The sequence below is a fragment of the Bombina bombina genome, chromosome 5 (genome assembly GCF_027579735.1).
Source record: "Bombina bombina isolate aBomBom1 chromosome 5, aBomBom1.pri, whole genome shotgun sequence".
Classification (NCBI taxonomy): Eukaryota; Metazoa; Chordata; class Amphibia; order Anura; family Bombinatoridae; genus Bombina; species Bombina bombina.
Genome location: NC_069503.1, coordinates 28,647,002 through 28,671,295, shown reverse-complemented (window position 1 = coordinate 28,671,295; position 24,294 = coordinate 28,647,002). Strand labels below are relative to the sequence as shown.

The 24,294-nt window shown below is 39.2% G+C and overlaps 1 protein-coding gene across 1 annotated transcript in view; it reads left to right on the top strand.

The window, feature by feature from the left end:
- LOC128659744 (zinc finger protein 585A-like) overlaps window positions 1-14,496 on the top strand; it is a 175,928-nt gene extending 161,432 nt beyond the window's left edge. Inside the window, exon 4 of the mRNA XM_053713324.1 lies at window positions 9,760-14,496. Coding sequence (XP_053569299.1) covers window positions 9,760-10,901 — 1,142 coding nt within the window. The 3' untranslated portion in view covers window positions 10,902-14,496. The remainder of the gene's footprint in view (window positions 1-9,759) is intronic.
- Window positions 14,497-24,294: the final 9,798 nt, after the last annotated feature.

Genomic DNA, 24,294 nt, shown 5'->3' with positions numbered 1-24,294 from the left:
GGTTAGAATCAAGCCTGTTTACAAAATTTTGACTCCTCCTTGGAGTCTCAACCTAGTTCTTTCAGTTCTTCAGGGGGTTCCGTTTGAACCCTTACATTCCGTTGATATTAAGTTATTATCTTGGAAAGTTTTGTTTTTGGTTGCAATTTCTTCTGCTAGAAGAGTTTCAGAATTATCTGCTCTGCAGTGTTCTTCTCCTTATCTGGTGTTCCATGCAGATAAGGTGGTTTTGCGTACTAAACCTGGTTTTCTTCCAAAAGTTGTTTCTAACAAAAACATTAACCAGGAGATAGTTGTGCCTTCTTTGTGTCCTAATCCAGTTTCAAAGAAGGAACGTTTGTTGCACAACTTGGATGTAGTTCGTGCTCTCAAATTTTACTTAGCAGCTACTAAGGATTTCAGACAAACTTTGTCTTTGTTTGTTGTTTATTCTGGTAAACGGAGAGGTCAAAAAGCAACTTCTACCTCTCTCTCCTTCTGGATTAAAAGCATTATCCGATTGGCTTATGAGACTGCCGGACGGCAGCCTCCTGAAAGAATCACAGCTCACTCCACTAGGGCTGTGGCTTCCACATGGGCCTTCAAGAACGAGGCTTCTGTTGATCAGATATGTAAGGCAGCGACTTGGTCTTCACTGCACACTTTTTCTAAATTTTACAAATTTGATACTTTTGCTTCTTCTGAGGCTATTTTTGGGAGAAAGGTTTTGCAAGCCGTGGTGCCCTCCATTTAGGTGACCTGATTTGCTCCCTCCCTTCATCCGTGTCCTAAAGCTTTGGTATTGGTTCCCACAAGTAAGGATGACGCCGTGGACCGGACACACCTATGTTGGAGAAAACAGAATTTATGTTTACCTGATAAATTACTTTCTCCAACGGTGTGTCCGGTCCACGGCCCGCCCTGGTTTTTTTAATCAGGTCTGATAATTTATTTTCTTTAACTACAGTCACCACGGTAACATATGGTTTCTCCTATGCAAATATTCCTCCTTAACGTCGGTCGAATGACTGGGGTAGGCGGAGCCTAGGAGGGATCATGTGACCAGCTTTGCTGGGCTCTTTGCCATTTCCTGTTGGGGAAGAGAATATCCCACAAGTAAGGATGACGCCGTGGACCGGACACACCGTTGGAGAAAGTAATTTATCAGGTAAACATAAATTCTGTTTTTACCTCTGTAATTACCCTGTATCCAAGCTTCTGCAGGCTGCCTCCTTATCTGTTATAGAAATATACTTTTTACCTCTGTAATTACCCTGTATCTAATCTTCTGCAGGCTGCCTCCTTATCTGTTATAGAAATATACTTTTTACCTCTGTAATTACCCTGTATCTAATCTTCTGCAGGCTGCATCCTTATCTGTTATAGAAATATACTTTTTACCACTGTAATTACCCTGTATCTAAGCCTCTGCAGGCTGCCTCCTTATCTGTTATAGAAATATACTTTTTACCTCTGTAATTACCCTGTATCTAAGCTTCTGCAGGCTGCCTCCTTATCTGTTATAGAAATATACTTTTTACCTCTGTAATTACCCTGTATCTAAGCTTCTGCAGGCTGCCTCCTTATCTGTTATAGAAATATACTTTTTACCTCTGTAATTACCCTGTATCTAATCTTCTGCAGACTGCCTCCTTATCTGTTATAGAAATATACTTTTTATCTCTGTAATTACCCTGTATCTAAGCTTCTGCAGACTGCCTCCTTATCTGTTATAGAAATATACTTTTTATCTCTGTAATTACCCTGTATCTAATCTTCTGCAGGCTGCCTCCTTATCTGTTATAGAAATATACTTTTTACCTCTGTAATTACCCTCTATCTAAGCTTCTGCAGGCTGCCTCCTTATCTGTTATATTAATATACTTTTTACCTCTGTAATTACCCTGTATCTAATCTTCTGCAGGCTGCCTCCGTACTTTAGATCTTTTGACAAACTGGCATTTCAGGCTATTAATGCTGACTCTTAACTCCACATGCATGAGCACAATGTTATTTATATGAAACATATGAACTAACACCCTCTAGCTGTGAAAAAATGTCCAATGCATTTAGATAAGAGGCAGTAGATAAGAGGCAGCCTTCTAGGGCTTAGAAATTGGCATAGGATCCTCCTAGGATTAGCTTTCAACTAAGATTACCAGGAGAACAAAGCAAATTTGATTATAAAAGTAAATTAAGAAAGTTGTTTAAAATTACATGCCCTATCTAAATCATGAAAGATTAACTTGGACTTTAATATTATTTTTAAGGGGCAATTATAACCCACACAGTGTTAACTGTACTAAATGCTTGTGCTGAATCAATAGCACATATGTAATAACCTAAACAGCTGATCTGTATCACATGAATTGTTATGTGTGCCTTTAATTATACCATGCGTACAGTTAATCAGAACCATTATTTATTATTATCTGTCTAAACCATTTAATATACTTTTTACAGACACGACCAGAGCACTGAGAGATATTAGCACTGCAGAAACTGTTGCCGCTCTACAAATAATTGATAATAATATCAGGTATTGTGTAACTGGAGTGAATAAAGGAACCTTCTTCCTGAGCACAGACATTGGAGCCTGTTATCAGCATGAACTCATTTGTGTTAGGTGAGTAAAAACATAATTTATGCTTACCTGATAAATTTATTTCTCTTGTAGTGTAGTCAGTCCACGGGTCATCCATTACTTATGGAATATATCTCTTCCTAACAGGAAGCTGCAAGAGGATCACCCAAGCAGAGCTGCTATATAGCTCCTCCCCTCACATGTCATATTCAGTCATTCGACCAAAACCAGACGAGAAAGGAGAAACCATAGGGTGCAGTGGTGACTGGAGTTTAATTAAAATTTATATCTGCCTTAAAGACAGGGCGGGCCGTGGACTGACTACACTACAAGAGAAATAAATTTATCAGGTAAGCATAAATTATGTTTTCTCTTGTTAAGTGTAGTCAGTCCACGGGTCATCCATTACTTATGGAATACCAATACCAAAGCTAAAGTACACGGATGAAGGGAGGGACAAGGCAGGAACATTAAACAGAAGTAACCTCCGAAGAAGCAAAAGTGTGAAGTGAAGACCAAGTTGCAGCCTTGCAAATCTGTTCAACAGAGGCCTCATTTTTAAAGGCCCAGGTGGAAGCCACAGCTCTAGTAGAATGAGCTGTAATCCTTTCAGGAGGCTGCTGTCCAGCAGTCTCATAGGCTAAACGTATTATGCTACGAAGCCAAAAAGAGAGAGAGGTAGCCGAAGCCTTTTGACCTCTTCTCTGTCCAGAGTAAACGACAAACAGGGAAGAAGTTTGACGAAAATCTTTAGTTGCCTGCAAATAGAACTTCAGGGCACGGACTACGTCCAGATTATGCAAAAGTCGTTCCTTCTTTGAAGAAGGGTTAGGACACAGTGATGGAACAACAATCTCTTGATTGATATTCCTGTTAGTAACTACCTTAGGTAAGAACCCAGGTTTAGTACGCAGAACTACCTTGTCTGAATGAAAAATCAGATAAGGAGAATCACAATGTAAGGCAGATAACTCAGAGACTCTTCGAGCCGAGGAAATAGCCATCAAAAACAGAACCTTCCAGGATAACAGCTTGATATCAATGGAATGAAGGGGTTCAAATGGAACGCCTTGAAGAACGTTAAGAACTAAGTTTAAGCTCCACGGCGGAGCAACGGTCTTAAACACAGGCTTAATCCTAGCTAAAGCCTGACAAAAAGCCTGAACGTCTGGAACTTCAGCCAGACGTTTGTGTAGAAGAATAGACAGAGCAGAAATCTGTCCCTTTAACGAACTAGCAGATAAGCCCTTTTCTAAACCGTCTTGTAGAAAGGACAATATCCTAGGAATCCTAACCTTACTCCATGAGTAACTCTTGGATTCGCACCAATATAAATATTTACGCCATATCTTATGGTAAATTTTTCTGGTAACAGGCTTCCTAGCCTGTATTAAGGTATCAATAACCGACTCCGAGAAGCCACGCTTTGATAGAATCAAGCGTTCAATCTCCATGCAGTCAGCCTCAGAGAAATTAGATTTGGATGGTTGAAAGGACCCTGAATTAGAAGGTCCTGTCTTAGAGGCAGAGACCACGGTGGACAGGACGACATGTCCACTAGGTCTGCATACCAGGTCCTGCGTGGCCACGCAGGCGCTATCAGAATCACCGAAGCTCTCTCCTGTTTGATCTTGGCAATCATACGAGGAAGCATCGGAAATGGTGGAAACACATAAGCCATGTTGAAGACCCAAGGGGCTGTCAGAGCATCTATCAGCACCGCTCCCGGGTCCCTGGACCTGGATCCGTAACAAGGAAGCTTGGCGTTCTGGCGAGACGCCATGAGATCCAGATCTGGTTTGCCCCAACGATGAATCAGTTGAGCAAAGACCTCCGGATGAAGTTCCCACTCCCCCGGATGAAAAGTCTGGCGACTTAGAAAATCCGCCTCCCAGTTCTCCACGCCTGGGATGTAAATCGCTGACAGGTGGCAAGAGTGAGACTCTGCCCAGCGAATTATCTTTGAGACTTCCAACATCGCTAGGGAACTTCTGGTTCCCCCTTGATGGTTGATGTAAGCCACAGTCGTGATGTTGTCCGACTGAAATCTGATGAACCTCAGAGTTGCTAACTGAGGCCAAGCTAGGAGAGCATTGAATATTGCTCTTAATTCCAGAATATTTATTGGGAGGAGTTTCTCCTCCTGAGTCCATAGTCCCTGAGCCTTCAGGGAGTTCCAGACAGCGCCCCAGCCTAGAAGGCTGGCGTCTGTTGTTACAATCGTCCAATCTGGCCTGCGAAAGGTCATCCCCTTGGACAGATGTGGCCGAGAAAGCCACCATAGAAGAGAATCTCTGGTCTCTTGATCCAGATTTAGTAGGGGGGACAAATCTGAGTAATCCCCGTTCCACTGACTTAGCATGCACAATTGCAGCGGTCTGAGATGCAGGCGCGCAAATGGTACTATGTCCATTGCCGCTACCATTAAGCCGATTACTTCCATGCACTGAGCTACTGACGGGTGTGAAATGGAATGAAGGACACGGCAAGCATTTAGAAGCTTTGATAACCTGGCCTCTGTCAGGTAAATTTTCATCTCTACAGAATCTATAAGAGTCCCTAGAAAGGGAACCCTTGTAAGTGGTAATAGAGAACTCTTTTCCACGTTCACCTTCCACCCATGCGACCTCAGAAATGCCAGAACTATCTCTGTATGAGACTTGGCAATTTGAAAGCTTGACGCCTGTATCAGGATGTCGTCTAGGTACGGAGTCACCGCTATGCCTCGCGGTCTTAGTACCGCCAGAAGTGAGCCCAGAACTTTTGTAAAGATTCTTGGAGCCGTAGCTAATCCGAAGGGAAGAGCTACAAACTGGTAATGCCTGTCTAGGAAAGCAAATCTTAGGTACCGATAATGATCCTTGTGAATCGGTATGTGAAGGTAGGCATCCTTTAAGTCCACTGTGGTCATGTATTGACCCTCTTGGATCATGGGAAGGATGGTACGAATAGTTTCCATTTTGAATGATTGAACTCTTAGGAATTTGTTTAGGATTTTTAAGTCCAAGATTGGTCTGAAGGTTCCCTCTTTCTTGGGAACCACAAATAGATTTGAATAGAATCCTTGCCCGTGTTCCGTCCGCGGAACTGGGTGGATCACCCCCATTAGTAAGAGGTCTTGTACACAGCGTAGAAACGCCTCTTTCTTTATTTGGTTTGCTGATAACCTTGAAAGATGAAATCTCCCTCGTGGAGGAGAAGTTTTGAAGTCCAGTAGATAACCCTGAGATATTATCTCCAACGCCCAGGGATCCTGGACATCTCTTGCCCAAGCCTGGGCGAAGAGAGAAAGTCTGCCCCCCACTAGATCCGTTTCCGGATAGGGGGCCCGCTCTTCATGCTGTCTTAGGGGCAGCAGCAGGTTTCTTGGCCTGCTTGCCCTTGTTCCAGGACTGGTTAACTTTCCAGCCCTGCCTGTAACGAGCAACAGCTCCTTCCTGTTTTGGAGCGGAGGAAGTTGATGCTGCTCCTGCCTTGAAGTTACGAAAGGCATGAAAATTAGACTGTTTGGCCTTTGATTTGGCCCTGTCCTGAGGTAGAGCATGGCCCTTACCTCCCGTAATGTCAGCTATAATTTCTTTCAAGCCGGGCCCGAATAAGGTCTGCCCTTTGAAAGGAATATTAAGCAATTTTGATTTAGAAGTCACGTCAGCTGACCAGGATTTAAGCCATAGCGCTCTGCGCGCTTGGATGGCGAATCCGGAGTTCTTAGCCGTAAGTTTGGTTAAATGTACAACGGCATCAGAAACAAATGCGTTAGCTAGCTTAAGTGCTTTAAGCTTGTTCATAATTTCATCCAATGGAGCAGTGCGAATGGCCTTTTCCAGAGACTCAAACCAGAATGCCGCCGCAGCAGTGACAGGCGCAATGCATGCAAGGGGCTGTAAGATAAAACCTTGTTGAACAAACATCTTCTTAAGGTAACCCTCTAATTTCTTATCCATTGGATCTGAAAAAGCACAACTATCCTCCACCGGGATAGTGGTACACTTAGCTAAAGTAGAAACTGCTCCCTCCACCTTAGGGACCGTCTGCCATAAGTCTCGTGTGGTGGCGTCTATAGGAAACATTTTCCTAAATATGGGAGGAGGGGAAAAAGGCACACCAGGTCTATCCCACTCCTTGCTAATAATCTCTGTAAGCCTTTTAGGTATAGGAAACACGTCAGTACACACCGGTACCGCATAGTATCTATCCAACCTACATAATTTTTCTGGAATTGCAACCGTGTTACAATCATTCAGAGCCGCTAATACCTCCCCTAGCAATATACGGAGGTTCTCAAGCTTAAATTTAAAATTAGAAATCTCTGAATCCAGTCTCCCTGGATCAGATCCGTCACCCACAGAATGAAGCTCTCCGTCTTCATGTTCTGCAAACTGTGACGCAGTATCTGACATGGCTCTCACCTCATCCGCGCGCTCTGTCCTTAACCCAGAGCTATCGCGCTTGCCTCTTAATTCTGGCAATTTAGATAATACTTCTGTCATAACAGTAGCCATGTCTTGCAAAGTGATTTGTAAGGGCCTCCCTGATGTACTTGGCGCCATGAAATCACGCACCTCCTGAGCGGGAGGCGAAGGTACTGACACGTGAGGAGAGTTAGTCGGCATAACTTCCCCCTCGTTGTCTGGTGATAATTTCTTTGCATGTAAAGATTGACTTTTATTTAAAGTAACATCAATGCAATTAGTACACAAATTTCTATTGGGCTCCACATTGGCCTTTAAACATAGTGAACAAAGAGATTCATCTCAGTCAGACATGTTTAAACAGACTAGCAATGAGACTAGCAAGCTTGGAAATACTTTTCTAAATACATTTACAAGCAATATAAAAAACGCTACTGTGCCTTTAAGAAGCACAAAAAGCTGTCACAGTTGAAATAACAATGAACCAAAGAAGTTATAGCAACCAATTTTTCACAGTAAATGTATTAAGTTAGCAAAGGATTGCACCCACCAGCAAATGGATGATTAACCCCTTAATACCCCAAAACGGATAACAATTTAATAATTAACGTTTTTCTCACAGTCAAAACACACTGTCACAGGTCTGCTGTGACTGATTACCTCCCTCAAATTGAATTTTGAAGACCCCTGAGCTCTTCTAGAGACGATCTGGATCATGGAGGATGAAGTAGACAGATTGTGACTGAATTTTTACTGCGCAAAAAAGCGCTAAAATAGGCCCCTCCCACTCATATTACAACAGTGGGGAAGCTCAGATAACTGTTCCTGGCCATGTGGTAAAAATCATGCCCCAATAAGTTTTATCACCAAGTACCTCACAAAAAACGATTAACATGCCAGTAAACGTTTTAAACATACATTTGAAAAGTTATGAAGTGTTATTAATAAGCCTGCTACCAGTCGCTTTTACTGCAGTTAAGGCTCATACATTATTTCAGTATTAACAGTATTTTCAGAGTCAATTCCATTCCTTAGAAAAATACATTCAGTGTACACACACTCATTAGCCTAATACCAGTCGCTATCACTGCATTTAAGGCTGAACTTATGTTACATTGGTATCAGCAGTATTTTCTCAGTCAATTCCATTCCTCAGAAAAATAATTTACTGCACATACCTCATTTGCAGGGGGGCCCTGCATGCTATTCCCCTTTTCTGAAGTTACCTCACTCCTCAGATGAGAACAGCCAGTGGATCTTAGTTACGTCTGCTAAGATCATAGAAAACGCAGGCAGATTCTTCTTCTAATGCTGCCTGAGAACAAACAGCACACTCCGGTGCCATTTAAAATAACAAACTTTTGATTGAAGAAATAAACTAAGTTAAAAAACACCACAGACCTCTCACAGCGACCTATCTTTAGTTAGGCTGCAAGAGAATGACTGAATATGACATGTGAGGGGAGGAGCTATATAGCAGCTCTGCTTGGGTGATCCTCTTGCAGCTTCCTGTTAGGAAGAGATATATTCCATAAGTAATGGATGACCCGTGGACTGACTACACTTAACAAGAGAAATAGATTTTATGCTGACTTTAATTACTGGGAAAATAGAATAGATCACTCATTAAACAAATATAAACTATTATATTTATATCTGCATCTTTTGAGAACATTTGTGTCAGTGACCGATATAAAGAAGGAGCAACTCCCATTGGGATAAGAAGGAGGGTAAAAAATACAACTCCCCCTCTGTCTTTTTAGACAGATCATGTCTAACTGCCTAACCTCACCCCCAGACTTCTGTACTCAGAACACCTGCAACTCCAACTTCCCCTGCCCTGACCTCGCTCATGGAACACCCATAACTACACTTAAATGACTACCTTGTTCCCAGTGAGTGTTCCCCATCCCAGAACCACCCCTGATTTGTGTGCTTAATTTTGCAGTAGATATTATTAAACTAATAGTTTTTGGCTGTTTATATAAACTAAACAACCACAGCTGAAAGCTTTAAAGTATTGTAAAATTACTGCTTCTTACCCTCTCCAAACATCTTAAACTGATTAATAGTCTCTGATAATTAAGACATCATATTCTCACCCAACTTGTTAAGCATGAGTCGGGCAGGGCTGTATGTGCAGTTGCTTGTTCAATGTTAAATAAAGATGGTGGATGCCCAGAATACAGATGTACTTGTTCCCTGACTGAGAAAATTATGCAATATTCTTTGTGATCATTCTTTAATTTGTGATTTACATGTAAATAAATTTAAAAATAAACACAAAACAGAAGACATTGTTGCGTATAAAAGAATAATATGATTTTTTATTAAGATGGATTATATTATAAAGAATAAATATTATTTGTCTTTATTTCATTTATTTTTATGTAGACAAACATGTGAAAAGTTCATCTGCATTCTTCACTACAGGAAGCATCAGAATGATACCACAGACTCCAACATTTTTAGACACTAATGACTATTCACAAACATTTAGGAAATCACATGAGATATTTAAAGAAGTTGATGAATTGTCAGGAACTGGGCAGCAATCATTATGTACAGAGAGTAATTTAGTCATCAAACAAGAGGATAATATTTATGCCTTATCTAGTGAAATGATTATCCCAGAGGATAAACCACAAACATTTACCAAGCTTTCAAAAAATTTTAAAGAAGAGAAAAGTCTACATTCTAACCAAATGATTCATACAAAGGAGAAACCTTTCAAATGTACAGAATGTGAGAAAAGCTTTAGATGGAAGTCTCGTCTCCTAGAACACCACAAAATTCACACAGGGGAGAAACCATTTAGCTGTACAGAGTGTGAAAAAAGTTTTACAGAAAAGAGTAGTCTGAAAACTCATGAAGTTATTCACACAGGAGAAAAGCCTTTCACATGTACAGAGTGTGGAAAAGGTTTTACACAAAAGAGTGATCTGAAAAAGCATGAAAATATTCACACGGGAGAAAAGCCTTTTTCATGTACAGAGTGTGGAAAATGTTTTACTGAAAAGGGTTATCTGAAAACTCATGAGAGGATTCACACAGGGGAAAAGCCTTTCACATGTACAGAGTGTGGAAATAGTTTTACATATATAAGTGCTCTGAAAACTCATGAAAGGAGTCACACAAAAGAAAAGCCTTTCACATGTACAGAGTGTGGAAAAAGTTTTACACAAAAGAGTAGTCTGAAAAAGCATGAGAGGATTCATACAGGAGAAAGGCCTTTCACATGTACAGAGTGTGGAAAAAGTTTTACATATATGAGTAATCTGAAAACTCATGAAAGGAGTCACACAGGAGAAAAGCCTTTCACATGTAGAGAGTGTGGAAAAAGTTTTATACAAAAAAATAGTCTGAAAACTCATGAAATGATTCACTCAGGAGAAAAGCCTTTTAAATGTACAGAGTGTGGCAAAAGTTTTATACAAAGAAGTAATCTGAAATATCATGAAAGGAGTCACACAGAGAAAAAGCCTTTCACATGTACAGAGTGTGGGAAAAGTTTTACACGAATGGATCATCTGAAATCTCATGAAAGGATTCACACAGGGGAAAAGCCTTTCACATGTACAGAGTGTGGATTTTCTTTTACAGAAAAGAGTAATCTGAAAACTCATGAGAGGATTCACACAGGAGAAAAGCCTTTCACATGTACAGAGTGTGGAAATAGTTTTACATATATAAGTGATCTGAAAACTCATGAAAGGAGTCACACAGGAGAAAAGCCTTTCACATGTAGAGAGTGTGGAAAAAGTTTTATACAAAAAAATAGTCTGAAAACTCATGAAATGATTCACACAGGAGAAAAGCCTTTCAAATGTACAGAGTGTGGCAAAAGTTTTATACAAAGAAGTAATCTTAAATATCATGAAAGGAGTCACACAGGGAAAAGTGTTTCACATGTACAGTGTGTGTGAAAAGTTTTACATGAATGGATCATCTGAAATCTCATGAAATTAATCACACAGGAGAAAAGCCTTTCAAATGTACAGAGGGTGGAAAATGTTTTACACAAATAAGTAGTCTGAAATATCATGAAAGGAATCACCCAGGAGAAAAGCCTTTCAAATGTACAGAGTGTGGAAAATGTTTTACACAAATAAGTAGTCTGAAATATCATGAAAGGAATCACCCAGGAGAAAAGCCTTTCACATGTACAGAGTGTGGAAAATGTTTTATAGATAAGGGTAATCTGAGAAAACATGAAAGTATTCACAAGGGAAGAAACCTTTCACATGTTTAGAAAGTGGAAAAAAGATTTTTTATTGAAGTCAGGTATCACAAAACACCAAATATTTACACATAAATACATTTTATATACACAGTGTACAAATCTTTTTACAAGTATCCTAAAGAGGACAAACTCTCTAAATAGAAGCATCAAAAAGAATCCTATTGTAAATAATACTTTCTAAATCCCAGTTATAAAAGCCCCAGATTAAAAGAGCTATTTTGCTGTCCTTTGTGCCTCTATATATGTGCACCTCAGTTTCTCTTATATAAATGTGATGGAATCCAAACACCACACAGGAATATACAGATCCATCCTCATACTGACCAGTTTACACAACCATTCACCACCAAAGCACCCCCTGTGTTGTTTATTAATATTATACAGGGAAAAAATGTATTTTCCTTGTTTATTAATGTCAGTATATGGCAGGGTTATAATACAATATATTTAATAATTATTCTTTAAAATAAACTTCCAATAAAAATGCATATACAAAACAATAAAATTAATGTAAATTCCTAAATTCTTTATATTAGTTAAAATTTATAGACACATTGAAATATATTTGTAGAAAGCCAGACCTGAATCAAACTATACACATTTAAACTATTATAATATGCTATGCAAAGATCACGAAAGTTACCTTATTTATTAACCTTATTCGCAGTTGAATTTCATTAAAATACGACAAATGAGACACCAAGATATGAGCCACTAACTTTAACAGTGCTTAGCTAAACAATAGAACAATACTTTGTGTATATATATATATTTATATTTATATATATATATATATATATATATATATTTGCAAAAATAAATTACTTAGCATACAAAAGATTAGTTTTAAACCACACAGAATTAGGAATGCAGCTAAAATACAAAGCACCTTTTTAAATCTGTTAACTGCAGTTTGATTGTAGCAATAATGAATGTATTTGTTTTAAATATTACCTATATTTAGCAATCTCTTATACTTTATCAGGTAACAAATGAATATTCCAGCTTCCAGAATTTCTCAATAAGTCCAATTCAGCAAACAAAAGAAGTATTTTGCAATGTGGATAAGAAAAGGTAGCCCAATTTCCGTTATAGAGACCGTGTTCCAGGCAGCAATTATCAGTCACCAGCTTAGCAGAAAAGACCACCCAGACTATCTCCATGCATGGGGTTAAATCATGTGATATAACCCCACCCCTTTTTATTCTGTTCCATCATTGGCGAATTGGCTAGGCCCTTAACGAAAGCTTGTCCCTCCATTGGTTCACTGGTAATGCATGGTTACTAGGGAAATGCATCTTTGTTAACAGTCAAATCTTTTGGCTGTAATTCTCACATCACAACACCAGGAGCAACATGACAAAAACAACCAGTTTCATTTTAAATACTGCTAACAGAAAATATAGATTCTTGTATATTTTTAATATGTACACTATAATTTGATATTAATAAACTATGTGTTTAATATTCATAGGACCATATAGTTCTATTTTCTCTGATCATTTCAATACCAGGCATAAGTATATTTTCAGTAATCATATTAATAGCAATTTATATTGTTAATTATTTTTCTTCAGGGAATCATAGCATTCAATATCCTGGAATTGTATTGTATCTTAACATGAATACAGTATATTTCATATTTCTAATAAATTTGGAATGCATGAATCTTGTTTATGACCCATATTCATAGGACATCTTGTTATTATATGTCTGAAAAATAAAGAGAGACAGAGGTTATTATTCTGACACAGTTAAACATTTTAGACTGACTAAAATAGCCACCTATCAAGTTTAGCAAATACCCATCTAAAATTAGGCAATCTCCCATATTTATTTTGTTCATAATAAATATAATACTTTCAATAAATTTCAAAGTTACAATAAAACATATATTTTCTATTTAGCTAGAAATACAGATGTGTATGTGAGGTTCAGGGGCAATTAACAGGTCTGTGCTAATTACCATTTCCCTGGAATTTTAAGCATCTTCCCACTGCTAATTACAGACTCAGCATCCCCCTCACTTAATGAGATCTAATCTCATTAAGTGATGAGGTAAAGAATGTTTTGAAGTTTGTACTTTTAGCTAGGGAGCAAATGTTCTCTTTTGAAGTTTTTGGGACATCTTGTCTGCATTGAGCTTTGAGATGTGTATTCAAATTACATGGGTTTTAAGTCCATTCCTGACATCAGAATTGTAACCTTATAGTAATATCTGATAATAATATAACTTCATATATAAACAAATTCTTTTGTCTTAGTAATATATATATATTTATATATATATATTTATATATATATATATATATATGTCATGCACATGTACCCTGACATTAATATGCCATTGTTGTAATGAAAACAATTGTATTTCTCTTTTTATCTCTCTAAATCATAGCTTGTTTAATAAGCATGATAAAAATAATGATTAGCAATATTATTTGTATAAAATTCATGAGGATTTACTAACACCTATAATATCCACATTTGTGTTTAGGTAAATATACCTTTAAGAACCCGACATAAATAAGAGTTTTTTGTATCAAAATTGGAACTCATTTATGATTGGTCTAAACACTTGTCAATCATAGATCATTTAAACTACTTTAGGTATTTAAGGCGACCAGGTAACTTAGGTGGGCATCTTGATAAAGGCTGACCAACAGCTGAAATGCGTAGATGGACTTTTCTACCTGGAACCTAATACAGCTATATTGACATCCAGCATATACAGCACTATCTGTGAAAATTTCTGTTCCTGGATCCTGTTTTTCCTCATCCACTCCAAGGCACAAGCTGCAAATTGGACACACCTGGATTCCCAGCTGAAGCTGATAGACAAGTCTGTTTGGAACCGCATGGCAGTCCAGCTCCTTGCATCTCAAACATAGAGGCTACTAGCTTCACATACAGGATTACAGAGGGACAACAATAGCGGATACAATTTGATACATAGTATCTGAAGGTATTTTCATAACTGTGAAGTAACAGCAATCTTTTTATTATATATCAGCTGCACCATTTTCACTGACTTTGCTCAGCTCACATCGTTACAATTTCTAAGACACTGTTAGAAAACAGTTAAATTTGAGACATCTGCAGCTTTCATATATGCTCACTGTCATTTATGTATTTATTTTTAGATTTACATAGATACCTTTGATTTTATGTTCTACATTTTATGTGAAATACACCTTTTTATTTTGTTTTTATTAGTGCCGCCACTTATTTAATGATATTGTGTATATGTCTATCCCTCAATAAATGTATTATATATATTTTTGTCTTTCCACTTGTGTGTATTAATATATAGGTTTTTTAACCCCTCAGACGTTATAATACAAGGTGTTTTTTAACTCCTCAGACATTTAATCTTGTAGGGCCAATCAGCCCGCTATATTGTATATATATATTTTTTAATAGTCAGTCTTTGCTCCCCACTGGAGCGCTAACCCACCCTCCCCTTCTACTAGTCACTTTACATCAAATTTTTTGAGAGATTAATGTGATATTTTGGGTTTTAGCTCATTAGTCTGACACTAGATTAGCTCTCATACACGCCCACACCTCTTTTTCACCTGCATTTCTAAATCTCTCTGTGTATTTGTAGAGCTTCTCTTTCCTCTCAAATGGAAGTCTTTTCCTTTAGAGACAATATTCTTTCTGAAATCAGAACCACAGAGAACACCACACATTTCAATGTAAATACTAATGATAAAGATCTGAACGGTTTTTCCATAGAATTAGAAAATACTTTATTGAATGAAATTAACCCCTTAACGACCAAGGACGTACGCCACACGTCCTCTAAAAAAATACACTTAATGACCGAGGACGTGTGGCGTACGTCCTTGGTCTGGAAAGCAGCTGGAAGCGATCCTGCTCGCTTCCAGCTGCTTTCCGGTTATTGCAGTGATGCCTCAACATCGAGGCATCCTGCAATAACCCCCCTTGGCCATCCGATGCAGAGAGAGCCACTCTGTGGCCCTCTCTGTACCGGACATCGATGGCCGGTTTCGTTGGTGGGTGGGAGCCAGCCTGGGAGGCGGGTGGGCGGCCATCGATGGGCCGTATGATGTGGCGGGGGGCGGGATCGTGGGCGGGAACGCCGGGTGCGCGCGCGGGGGGGGGGGTAGGAAGCGGGTGGGAACCGCTACACTACAGAACATGTATGGGGGAAAAGTGGCAGTGATTGCCAAAAATATATATATATATATATATATATCGATCTAAGAGATCTGGGAGGGGTGGTGGGTTGGTCTTTTGGGGGGGGGGGCAAGCTACACTACAGAAAACTATTTTAAAATAATAATAAAACAAGGTTTTACTATAAACTGGGTACTGGCAGACAGCTGCCAGTACCAAAGATGGCTACTAATAAGTTAGAGGGGGATGGGTAAAGAGCTGTTTGGGGGGTATCAGGGAGGTTGGGGGCTAAGGGGGGATCCTCCAGAGCAGCATATGTAAATATGCATTTTTTTTTATTTATGTTTTATCAAGGATAGCTTTTTTTTTTAGTACTGGCAGACTTTCTGCCAGTACTTAACATGGCGGGGACAATTGTGGGGTGGGGGAGGGAAGAGAGCTGTTTGGGAGGGATCAGGGGGTGTAATGTGTCAGGTGGGAGGCTGATCTCTACACTAAAGCTAAAATTAACCCTGCAAGCTCCCTACATGCTACCTAATTAACCCCTTCACTGCTAGCCATAATACACGTGTGATGCGCAGCGGCATTTAGCGGCCTTCTAATTACCAAAAAGCAACGCCAAAGCCATATATGTCTGCTATTTCTCAACAAAGGGGATCCCAGAGAAGCATTTACAACCATTTTTGCCATAATTGCACAAGCTGTTTGTAAATGATTTCAGTGAGAAACCTAAAATTGTGAAAAATTTTACTTTTTTTTTTTATTTAATCGCATTTGGCGTTGAAATGGTGGCATGAAATATACCAAAATGGGCCTAGATCAATACTTAGGGTTGTCTACTACACTACAATAAAGCTAAAATTAACCCTACAAGCTCCCTACATGCTCGCTAATTAACCCCTTCATTGCTGGGCATAATACACGTGTGGTGCGCAGTGGCATTTAGCGGCCTTCTAATTACCAAAAAGCAACACCAAATCCATATATGTCTGCTATTTATGAAAAAAGGGGATTGCAGAGAAGCATTTACAACCATTTGTGCCATAATTGCACGAGCTGTTTGTAAATAAATTCAGTGAGAAACCTAAAGTTTGTAACAAAATGTGTGAAAAAGTGAACAATTTTTTTTATTTGATCGCATTTGGCGGTGAAATGGTGGCATGAAATATACCAAAATGGGCCTAGATCAATACTTTGGGATGTCTTCTAAAAAAAATATATATACATGTCAAGGGATATTCAGGGATTCCTGGAAGATATCAGTGTTCCAATGTAACTAGCGCTAAGTTTGAAAAAAAGTGGTTTGGAAATAGCAAAGTGCTTCTTGTATTTATTGCCCTATAACTTGCAAAAAAAAGCAAAGAGCATGTAAACATTGGGTATTTCTAAACTCAGGACAAAATTTGGAAACTATTTAGCATGAGTGTTTTTTGGTGGTTGCAGATGTGTAACAGATTTTGGGGGTCAAAGTTAGAAAAAGTGTGTTTTTTTCCATTTTTTCCTCATATTTTATATTTCTTTTATAGTAAATTATAAGATATGATGAAAATAATGGTATCTTTAGAAAGTCCATTTAATGGCGAGAAAAACGGTATATAATATGTGTGGGTACAGTAAATGAGTAAGAGGAAAATTACAGCTAAACACAAACACTGCAGAAATGTAAAAATAGCCTTGGTCCCAAACGGACAGAAAATGGAAAAGTGCTCTGGTCACTAAGGGGTTAAACAAACTATTGAAGTATTATATACACAAAAATATATTGATGAAAAGATGGTCCCAAGAGGACTCAGATTAAAAAAAGATTGTACCTTTGAGTAAAATAATGAACTCTCAAATGAATGGTATGATATTATAGAGACGGCATCCACCAATTTATTACGAGTAATTATCAAAGCCAGAAATTTAACTTTGACTGATCTTAGGGCAAAAATTGATTTATTTAAGGAAACAGTAAATAATATGAATAAAAATTCGGAATATTTAGAAAATGAAAAAATTATAATGAAAAATATAACTGAATTTAAAGAAAAATTTAAAGAAAGACTCCTAGAGGGGAAATGTAAAAAATTCAAAAGAGATATTGAAGATTATAAAATAGAAGATTTGACAATCAAACCCAAACACAACGAAACCCAATCAATTGATATAACTAATATTACTATAGATACGAATATAGAACACAATCAGAACACAATTTTTTTTAAAAATTCAAAACTTTTCAGCAAGAGATAAAAATTCTAATTCAAACTCCAATTTAGATAATAGGTTGCATAACCAATCATCTCATCACCAATTCAATAGGAATAGGAAGACATAATAACAGAAACTTCAGGATGTATGATACACCTAATCATCAGAACACATATAATACAAAAGTTGTAGATAAAATCGAGACACAACACAAAGATAACTTTAAGGATAATCTTTATAATAGAAATTCTCATATACAACAGAATGGTTTTGAAAATAGAGATTATTCTTCACTAAATAGGAATCACTCCCCCTATTACAGGAACTATCAAACACAAAATCAATCATCTTTTAATAGAAATTCCCATACTCAAAACCATATTTATAATCGTTACAATCATCATAACAAATTTGAATTTAGAAATCAAAGACCCTCTACTCCACCCCCTAATAAAACTTGGAATCATTCAGAACCGAATGATTGAGAAATAAATAAGTTAGAGAGATTTGATGACAGACACCCACATTGGAGAAATAGAGCAAATAGTAGAACAGAAAATAAGAATGGGAGAATCTCACTTTCAAATAGATTTGAACCCCTTTATTTCAAACCACAAACAGATAATCCTCAGGTTCATTTTTTAGACCAGCTCCCAGCACTAGAAGGCCCCTCAAATTTCCAGTTAGGAAACCAAAGTACAATCTGGGGCACTCCAAGAATAAAAAGAGGAAGCAGAGGGCGAAACTCCAGTAAAAAGAACACGTTAACTACTAAAAACATACCTCAATCTGAGAAACCCAATGGAATCTTTAATATAAGTAAACATCCCTTAAAGAAAGAGGAGGAAAATGTAATAGCCAGAGGCCTATTTTTTGCACCATCGTGCAAATTAAATACATTTGAAACCTTGATTAATATAAATCAATTTGTTTGCAAACTAACACTAAAAAGATATTTTTTTTAAAATCCGTTAATGAAGCCAGAATTTCATCCTGAAATTTATACTCATTCAGGATTGAAACCTAAGTCAACTTTTTATCCGACACACGAAAAAAGTGAACAAATAAAACCTTTGAAAAAAAGGTTAAAGAAGATTTAGAAAAACTTGAAGATAGTAAACTTTTCCATTAAAACCTTTAATTTAAAGAATGCAAAATTTTCAAAGAATTACAAAATAATAAAGAGATTACAATAAAACCCGCGGATAAAGGTGGTGGTATCGTTATTATGGATAGCACATTTTATCTAGAAGAATCTAAGAGACTACTGAATGATAAAACGACTTATATAAAACTAAAAAATAATCTCATCAAAAAACAAGAGTTAAAGTTAAATATGTTGTTACAAGATGCAAACACCATTTGGATCCTAGATGATGCAGAATTTAATTTTCTTCAGATTAAACATCCTAGAATCCCAACATTCTATTTTTTGCCCAAGATTCACAAAAACCTACAAACTCCCCCTGGGCATCCCATACTCTCTGGCATTGAGTCATTGACTTGTAATCTTTCCCAGTATGTAGATTATTACCTACAGAAACATGTAGTAAAACTGCCAGCATATCTGAAGGATTCCACTCATTTTATAAATTTAATGAAATAACCTGGGAAGAGAATTACATCATGGCAACGTGTGATGTAAATTCACTCTACACAAACACACATCATGATCTAGGTCTTAAAGCAATCACACATTTTTTAAATAAAGATCAAAGTATCAAAACTCAACAAAACCAATTTATCATTAATAGTATAGAATTTTTTTTAAAAAAAAACAGAATTTATGCTTACCTTATAAATTACTTTCTCTTGCGGTGTATCCAGTCCACGGATTCATCCTTACTTGTGGGATATTCTCATTCCCTACAGGAAGTGGCAAAGAGAGCACACAGCAGAGCTGTCCATATAGCTCCCCCCCTAGCTCCACCCCCCAGTCATTCGACCGAAGGCTAGGAGAAAAGGAGAAACCATAGGGTGCAGTGGTGACTGTAGTTTAAACAAAACATTTTTTAACCTGACTTAATTGCCAGGGCGGGCCATGGACTGGATACACCGCAAGAGAAAGTAATTTATCAGGTAAGCATAAATTCTGTTTTCTCTTGCAAGGTGTATCCAGTCCACGGATTCATCCTTACTTGTGGGATACCAATACCAAAGCTTTAGGACACGGATGAAGGGAGGGAACAAGACAGGTAACCTAAACTGAAGGCACCACTGCTTGCAAAACCTTTCTCCCAAAAATAGCCTCCGAAGAAGCAAAAGTATCGAATTTATAAAATTTGGCAAAAGTATGCAGTGAAACCAAGTCACTGCCTTACAAATCTGTTCAACAGAAGCCTCATTCTTGAAAGCCCATGTGGAAGCCACAGCTCTGGTGGAATGAGCTGTAATTCGTTCAGGAGGCTGCTGCCCAGCAGTCTCATAAGCCAATCGGATGATGCTTTTCAGCCAGAAGGAAAGAGAGGTAGCAGTCGCTTTCTGACCTCTCCTCTAACCAGAATAAACTACAAACAAGGATGATGTTTATCTGAAATCTTTAGTTGTTTGTAAATAGAATTTCAAAGCACGAACCACATCGAGATTGTGTAATAGCCGTTCCTTCTTAGAAGCTGGATTAGGACACAGGGAAGGAACAATGATTTCCTGGTTAATATTCTTGTTAGAAACAACCTTTGGAAGAAAACCAGGTTTGGTACGTAAAACTACCTTATCTGCATGGAACACCAGATAGGGCGAATTACACTGCAAAGCAGACAATTCAGAAACTCTTTGAGCAGAAGATATAGCTACCAAAAACAAGACTTTCCAAGATAATAACTTAATATCTATGGAATGTAAAGGTTCAAACGGAACCCCTTGAAGAACTGAAAGAACTAAATTTACACTCCATGGCGGAGCAACTGGTTTATAGACAGGCTTGATTCTGACTAAAGCCTGAACAAACGCTTGAACGTCTGGTACCTCCGCCAGACGCTTGTGTAAAAGAATAGACAGAGCAGATATCTGTCCCTTTAAGGAACTAGCTGACAAACCTTTCTCCAATCCTTCTTGGAGAAAAGACAATATCCTTGGAATCCTAATCTTACTCCACGAGTAACCCTTGGATTCACACCAACAAAGATATTTCCGCCATATCTTATGGTAAATTTTCCTGGTGACAGGCTTTCTAGCCTGAATCAGCGTATCTATAACTGATTCAGAGAAACCACGCCTAGATAGAATTAAGCGTTCAATCTCCAAGCAGTCAGCCGCAGAGAAACTAGATTTGGATGCTTGAATGGACCCTGTATTAGAAGATCCTGCCTCATTGGCAGTGTCCATGGCGGGACAGATGACATGTCCACTAGGTCTGCATACCAAGTCCTGCGTGGCCACGCAGGCGCTATCAGAATTACCAAAGCTTTCTCCTGCTTGATTCTGGCTACCAGACGAGGGAGAAGGGGAAACGGTGGAAAGACATAAGCCAGATTGAAGGACCAAGGCGCTACTAGAGCATCTATCAATGCCGCCTTGGGGTCCCTGGAGCTGGACCCGTAGAGAGGAAGTTTGGAGTTCTGATGGGACGCCATCAGATCCAATTCTGGAATGCCCCATAGCTGGGTCAGCTGAGCAAAAACCTCCGGGTGGAGTTCCCACTCCCCCGGGTGAAAAGTCTGACGACTTAGAAAATCTGCCTCCCAGTTGACTACTCCTGGGATGTGAATCGCAGATAGATGGCAGGAGTGATCCTCCGTCCACCTGATTATTTTGGTGACTTCCTTCATCGCTAGGGAACTCTTTGTTCCCCCCTGATGATTGATATACGCCACAGTCGTGATGTTGTCCGACTGAAATCTGATGAATTTGGCCGCTGCTAGTTGAGGCCATGCCTGAAGCGAGTTGAATATCGCTCTCAGTTCCAAAATGTTTATTGGGAGAAGAGACTCTTCCCGAGACCATAGGCCCTGAGCTTTCAGGGAGTCCCAGACTGCCCCCAGCCTAACAGACTGGCATTGGTCGTTACAATGATCCACTCCAGTCTGCGGAAGCATATTTCCTGAGACAGGTGATCCTGAGACAACCACCAGAGAAGAGAGTCTCTGGTTTTCTGGTCCAGTTGTATTTGAGGAGACAAATCTGCATAATCTCCATTCCACTGTTTGAGCATGCACAGTTGCAGTGGTCTTAGATGTATTCGAGCAAAAGGGACTACGTCCATTGCCGCTACCATTAATCCGATTACCTCCATGCACTGAGCTACAGACGGCCGAGGAATGGAATGAAGAACTCAGCAAGTAGTTAACAGCTTTAATTTTCTGACCTCCGTCAGAAATATTTTCATTTCTACCGAGTCTATTAAAGTTCCCAGGAAGGGAACCCTTGTGAGCGGGGACAGAGAACTTTTTTCGGTGTTCACCTTCCACCCGTGAGACCTTAGAAAGGCCAGAACAATCTCAGTATGAGCCTTGGCTCTGGGAAATGACGACGCCTGTATTAAGATGTCGTCCAAATAAGGTGCTACTGCAATGCCCCGCGGTCTTAGTACCGCCAGAAGGGACCCTAGCACTTTTGTGAAAATTCTGGGAGCAGTGGCCAACCCGAAGGGAAGGGCCACAAACTGGTAATGCTTGTCCTGAAAGGCGAACCTTAGGAACTGATGATGATCTTTGTGGATAGGAATATGTAGGTATGCATCCTTTAGATCCATGGTAGTCATATATTGACCCTCCTGGATCATAGGTAAGATTGTCCGAATGGTCTCCATCTTGAATGATGGGACCCTGAGGAATTTGTTTAGAATTTTTAGACACAGTCCAAAGAATTCAGCAGCACTCACCACTATGTAGAAAATTCCATCTTTATTGGGATATTTCGAAGTAAAAAAGACAACGTTTCGGACCTCTAGTCCTTAGTCATGACTAAGGACTAGAGGTCCGAAACGTTGTCTTTTTTACTTCGAAATATCCCAATAAAGATGGAATTTTCTACATAGTGGTGAGTGCTGCTGAATTCTTTGGACAGTGTTACTACTTTAAGGGCTTTGTGTGGTACCCTTACAGCCTGCACCACCTTGTTATCTCAGTGCTGTACCATAATTGGACTGTGTTTAGAATTTTTAGATCCAGGATTGGCCTGAAAGTTTCTTCCTTCTTGGGAACCACAAACAGGTTTGAGTAAAAACCCAGTCCTTGTTCTGTAATTGGGACTGGACATATCACTCCCATCTTGAGTAGATCTTCTACACAGCGTAAGAACGCCTCTTTCTTTGTCTGGTCTGTAGACAGACGAGAAATGTGGAACCTTCCCCATGGAGAGGAGTCCTTGAATTCTAGAAGATATCCCTGAGTAACGATCTCTAATGCCCAGGGATCGTGAACATCCCTTGCCCAAGCCTGAGTGAAGAGAGAGAGTCTGCCCCTACCAGATCTGGTCCCGGATCGGGGGCTACCCCTTCATGCTGTCTTAGTAGCAGCTGCAGGCTTCTTGGCCTGTTTACCCTTGTTCCAGCCCTGCGAAGGCTTCCAGGTTGCCTTGGGCTTTGAAGCGTTACCCTCTTGCTTTGCGGTTGCAGAGGTTGAAGCAGGACCGCTCCTGAAGTTGTGAAAGGAACGAAAATTAGCCTTATTTTTAGCCTTAAAAGGCCTATCTTGTGGGAGAGCATGGCCCTTTCCCCCGGTGATATCCGAAATAATCTCTTTCAATTCGGGCCCGAAAAGGGTCTTTCCCTTGAAAGGGATATTTAGTAATTTTGATTTGGACGACACATCGGCCGACCATGACTTGAGCCAAAGCGCTCTGCGCGCAACAATGGCGAAACCTGAATTTTTTGCCGCTAACTTGTTTAATTGCAAAGCGGCATCAGTGATAAAAGAATTAGCCAGTTTTAAAGCTTTAATTCTATCCATAATTTCATCATATGAGGTCTCCCTCTGGAGCGACTCCTCCAGTGCCTCAAACCAGAAAGCCGCTGCAGTAGTTACAGGAATAATGCAGGCGATCGGTTGTAGAAGGAACCCTTGTTGAACAAAAATTTTCTTTAGTAAACCTAATTTTTTATCCATAGGATCTTTAAAATCACAACTGTCTTCAATTGGAATGGTTGTGCGCTTAGCCAGCGTAGAAACTGCTCCCTCTACCTTAGGGACAGTCTGCCACGAGTCCCGCCTGGGGTCAGTAATGGGGAACATTTTCTTAAAAATAGGAGGGGGAACAAAGGGGACACCTGGTCTTTCCCACTCCCTGGTAACAATATCCGCAACCCTTTTAGGAATCGGAAACGCATCAGTGTATACAGGGACCTCTAGATATTTGTCCATTTTACACAATTTCTCTGGAACCACCATAGGGTCACAATCATCCAGAGTGGATAGAACCTCCCTAAGCAATACGCGGAGGTGTTCCAACTTAAATTTAAAAGCTAATGAATCTGAATCTGCCTGTTGAGAAATTTTTCCTGAGTCAGAAATTTCTCCCTCAGACATCCCATCCCTCGCTCCTACATCAGAGTGTTGTGAGGGTACGTCAGATAAACCTCCCAAAGCTTCCGACTGCTCATAATCTGTTCTTAAAACAGAGCTATCTCGCTTTGAAGGAAAAACTGGCAGCTTGGATAGAAAGGCCACAAGGGAATTATCCATAACTGTCACTAGTTGTTGCAATGTAATAGGTGCCAATGCACTAGAGGTACTAGGTATTGCTTGCGCGGGCGTAACTGGTGGTGACACTTGGGGAGAGGAAGGTGGACTATCTTCATT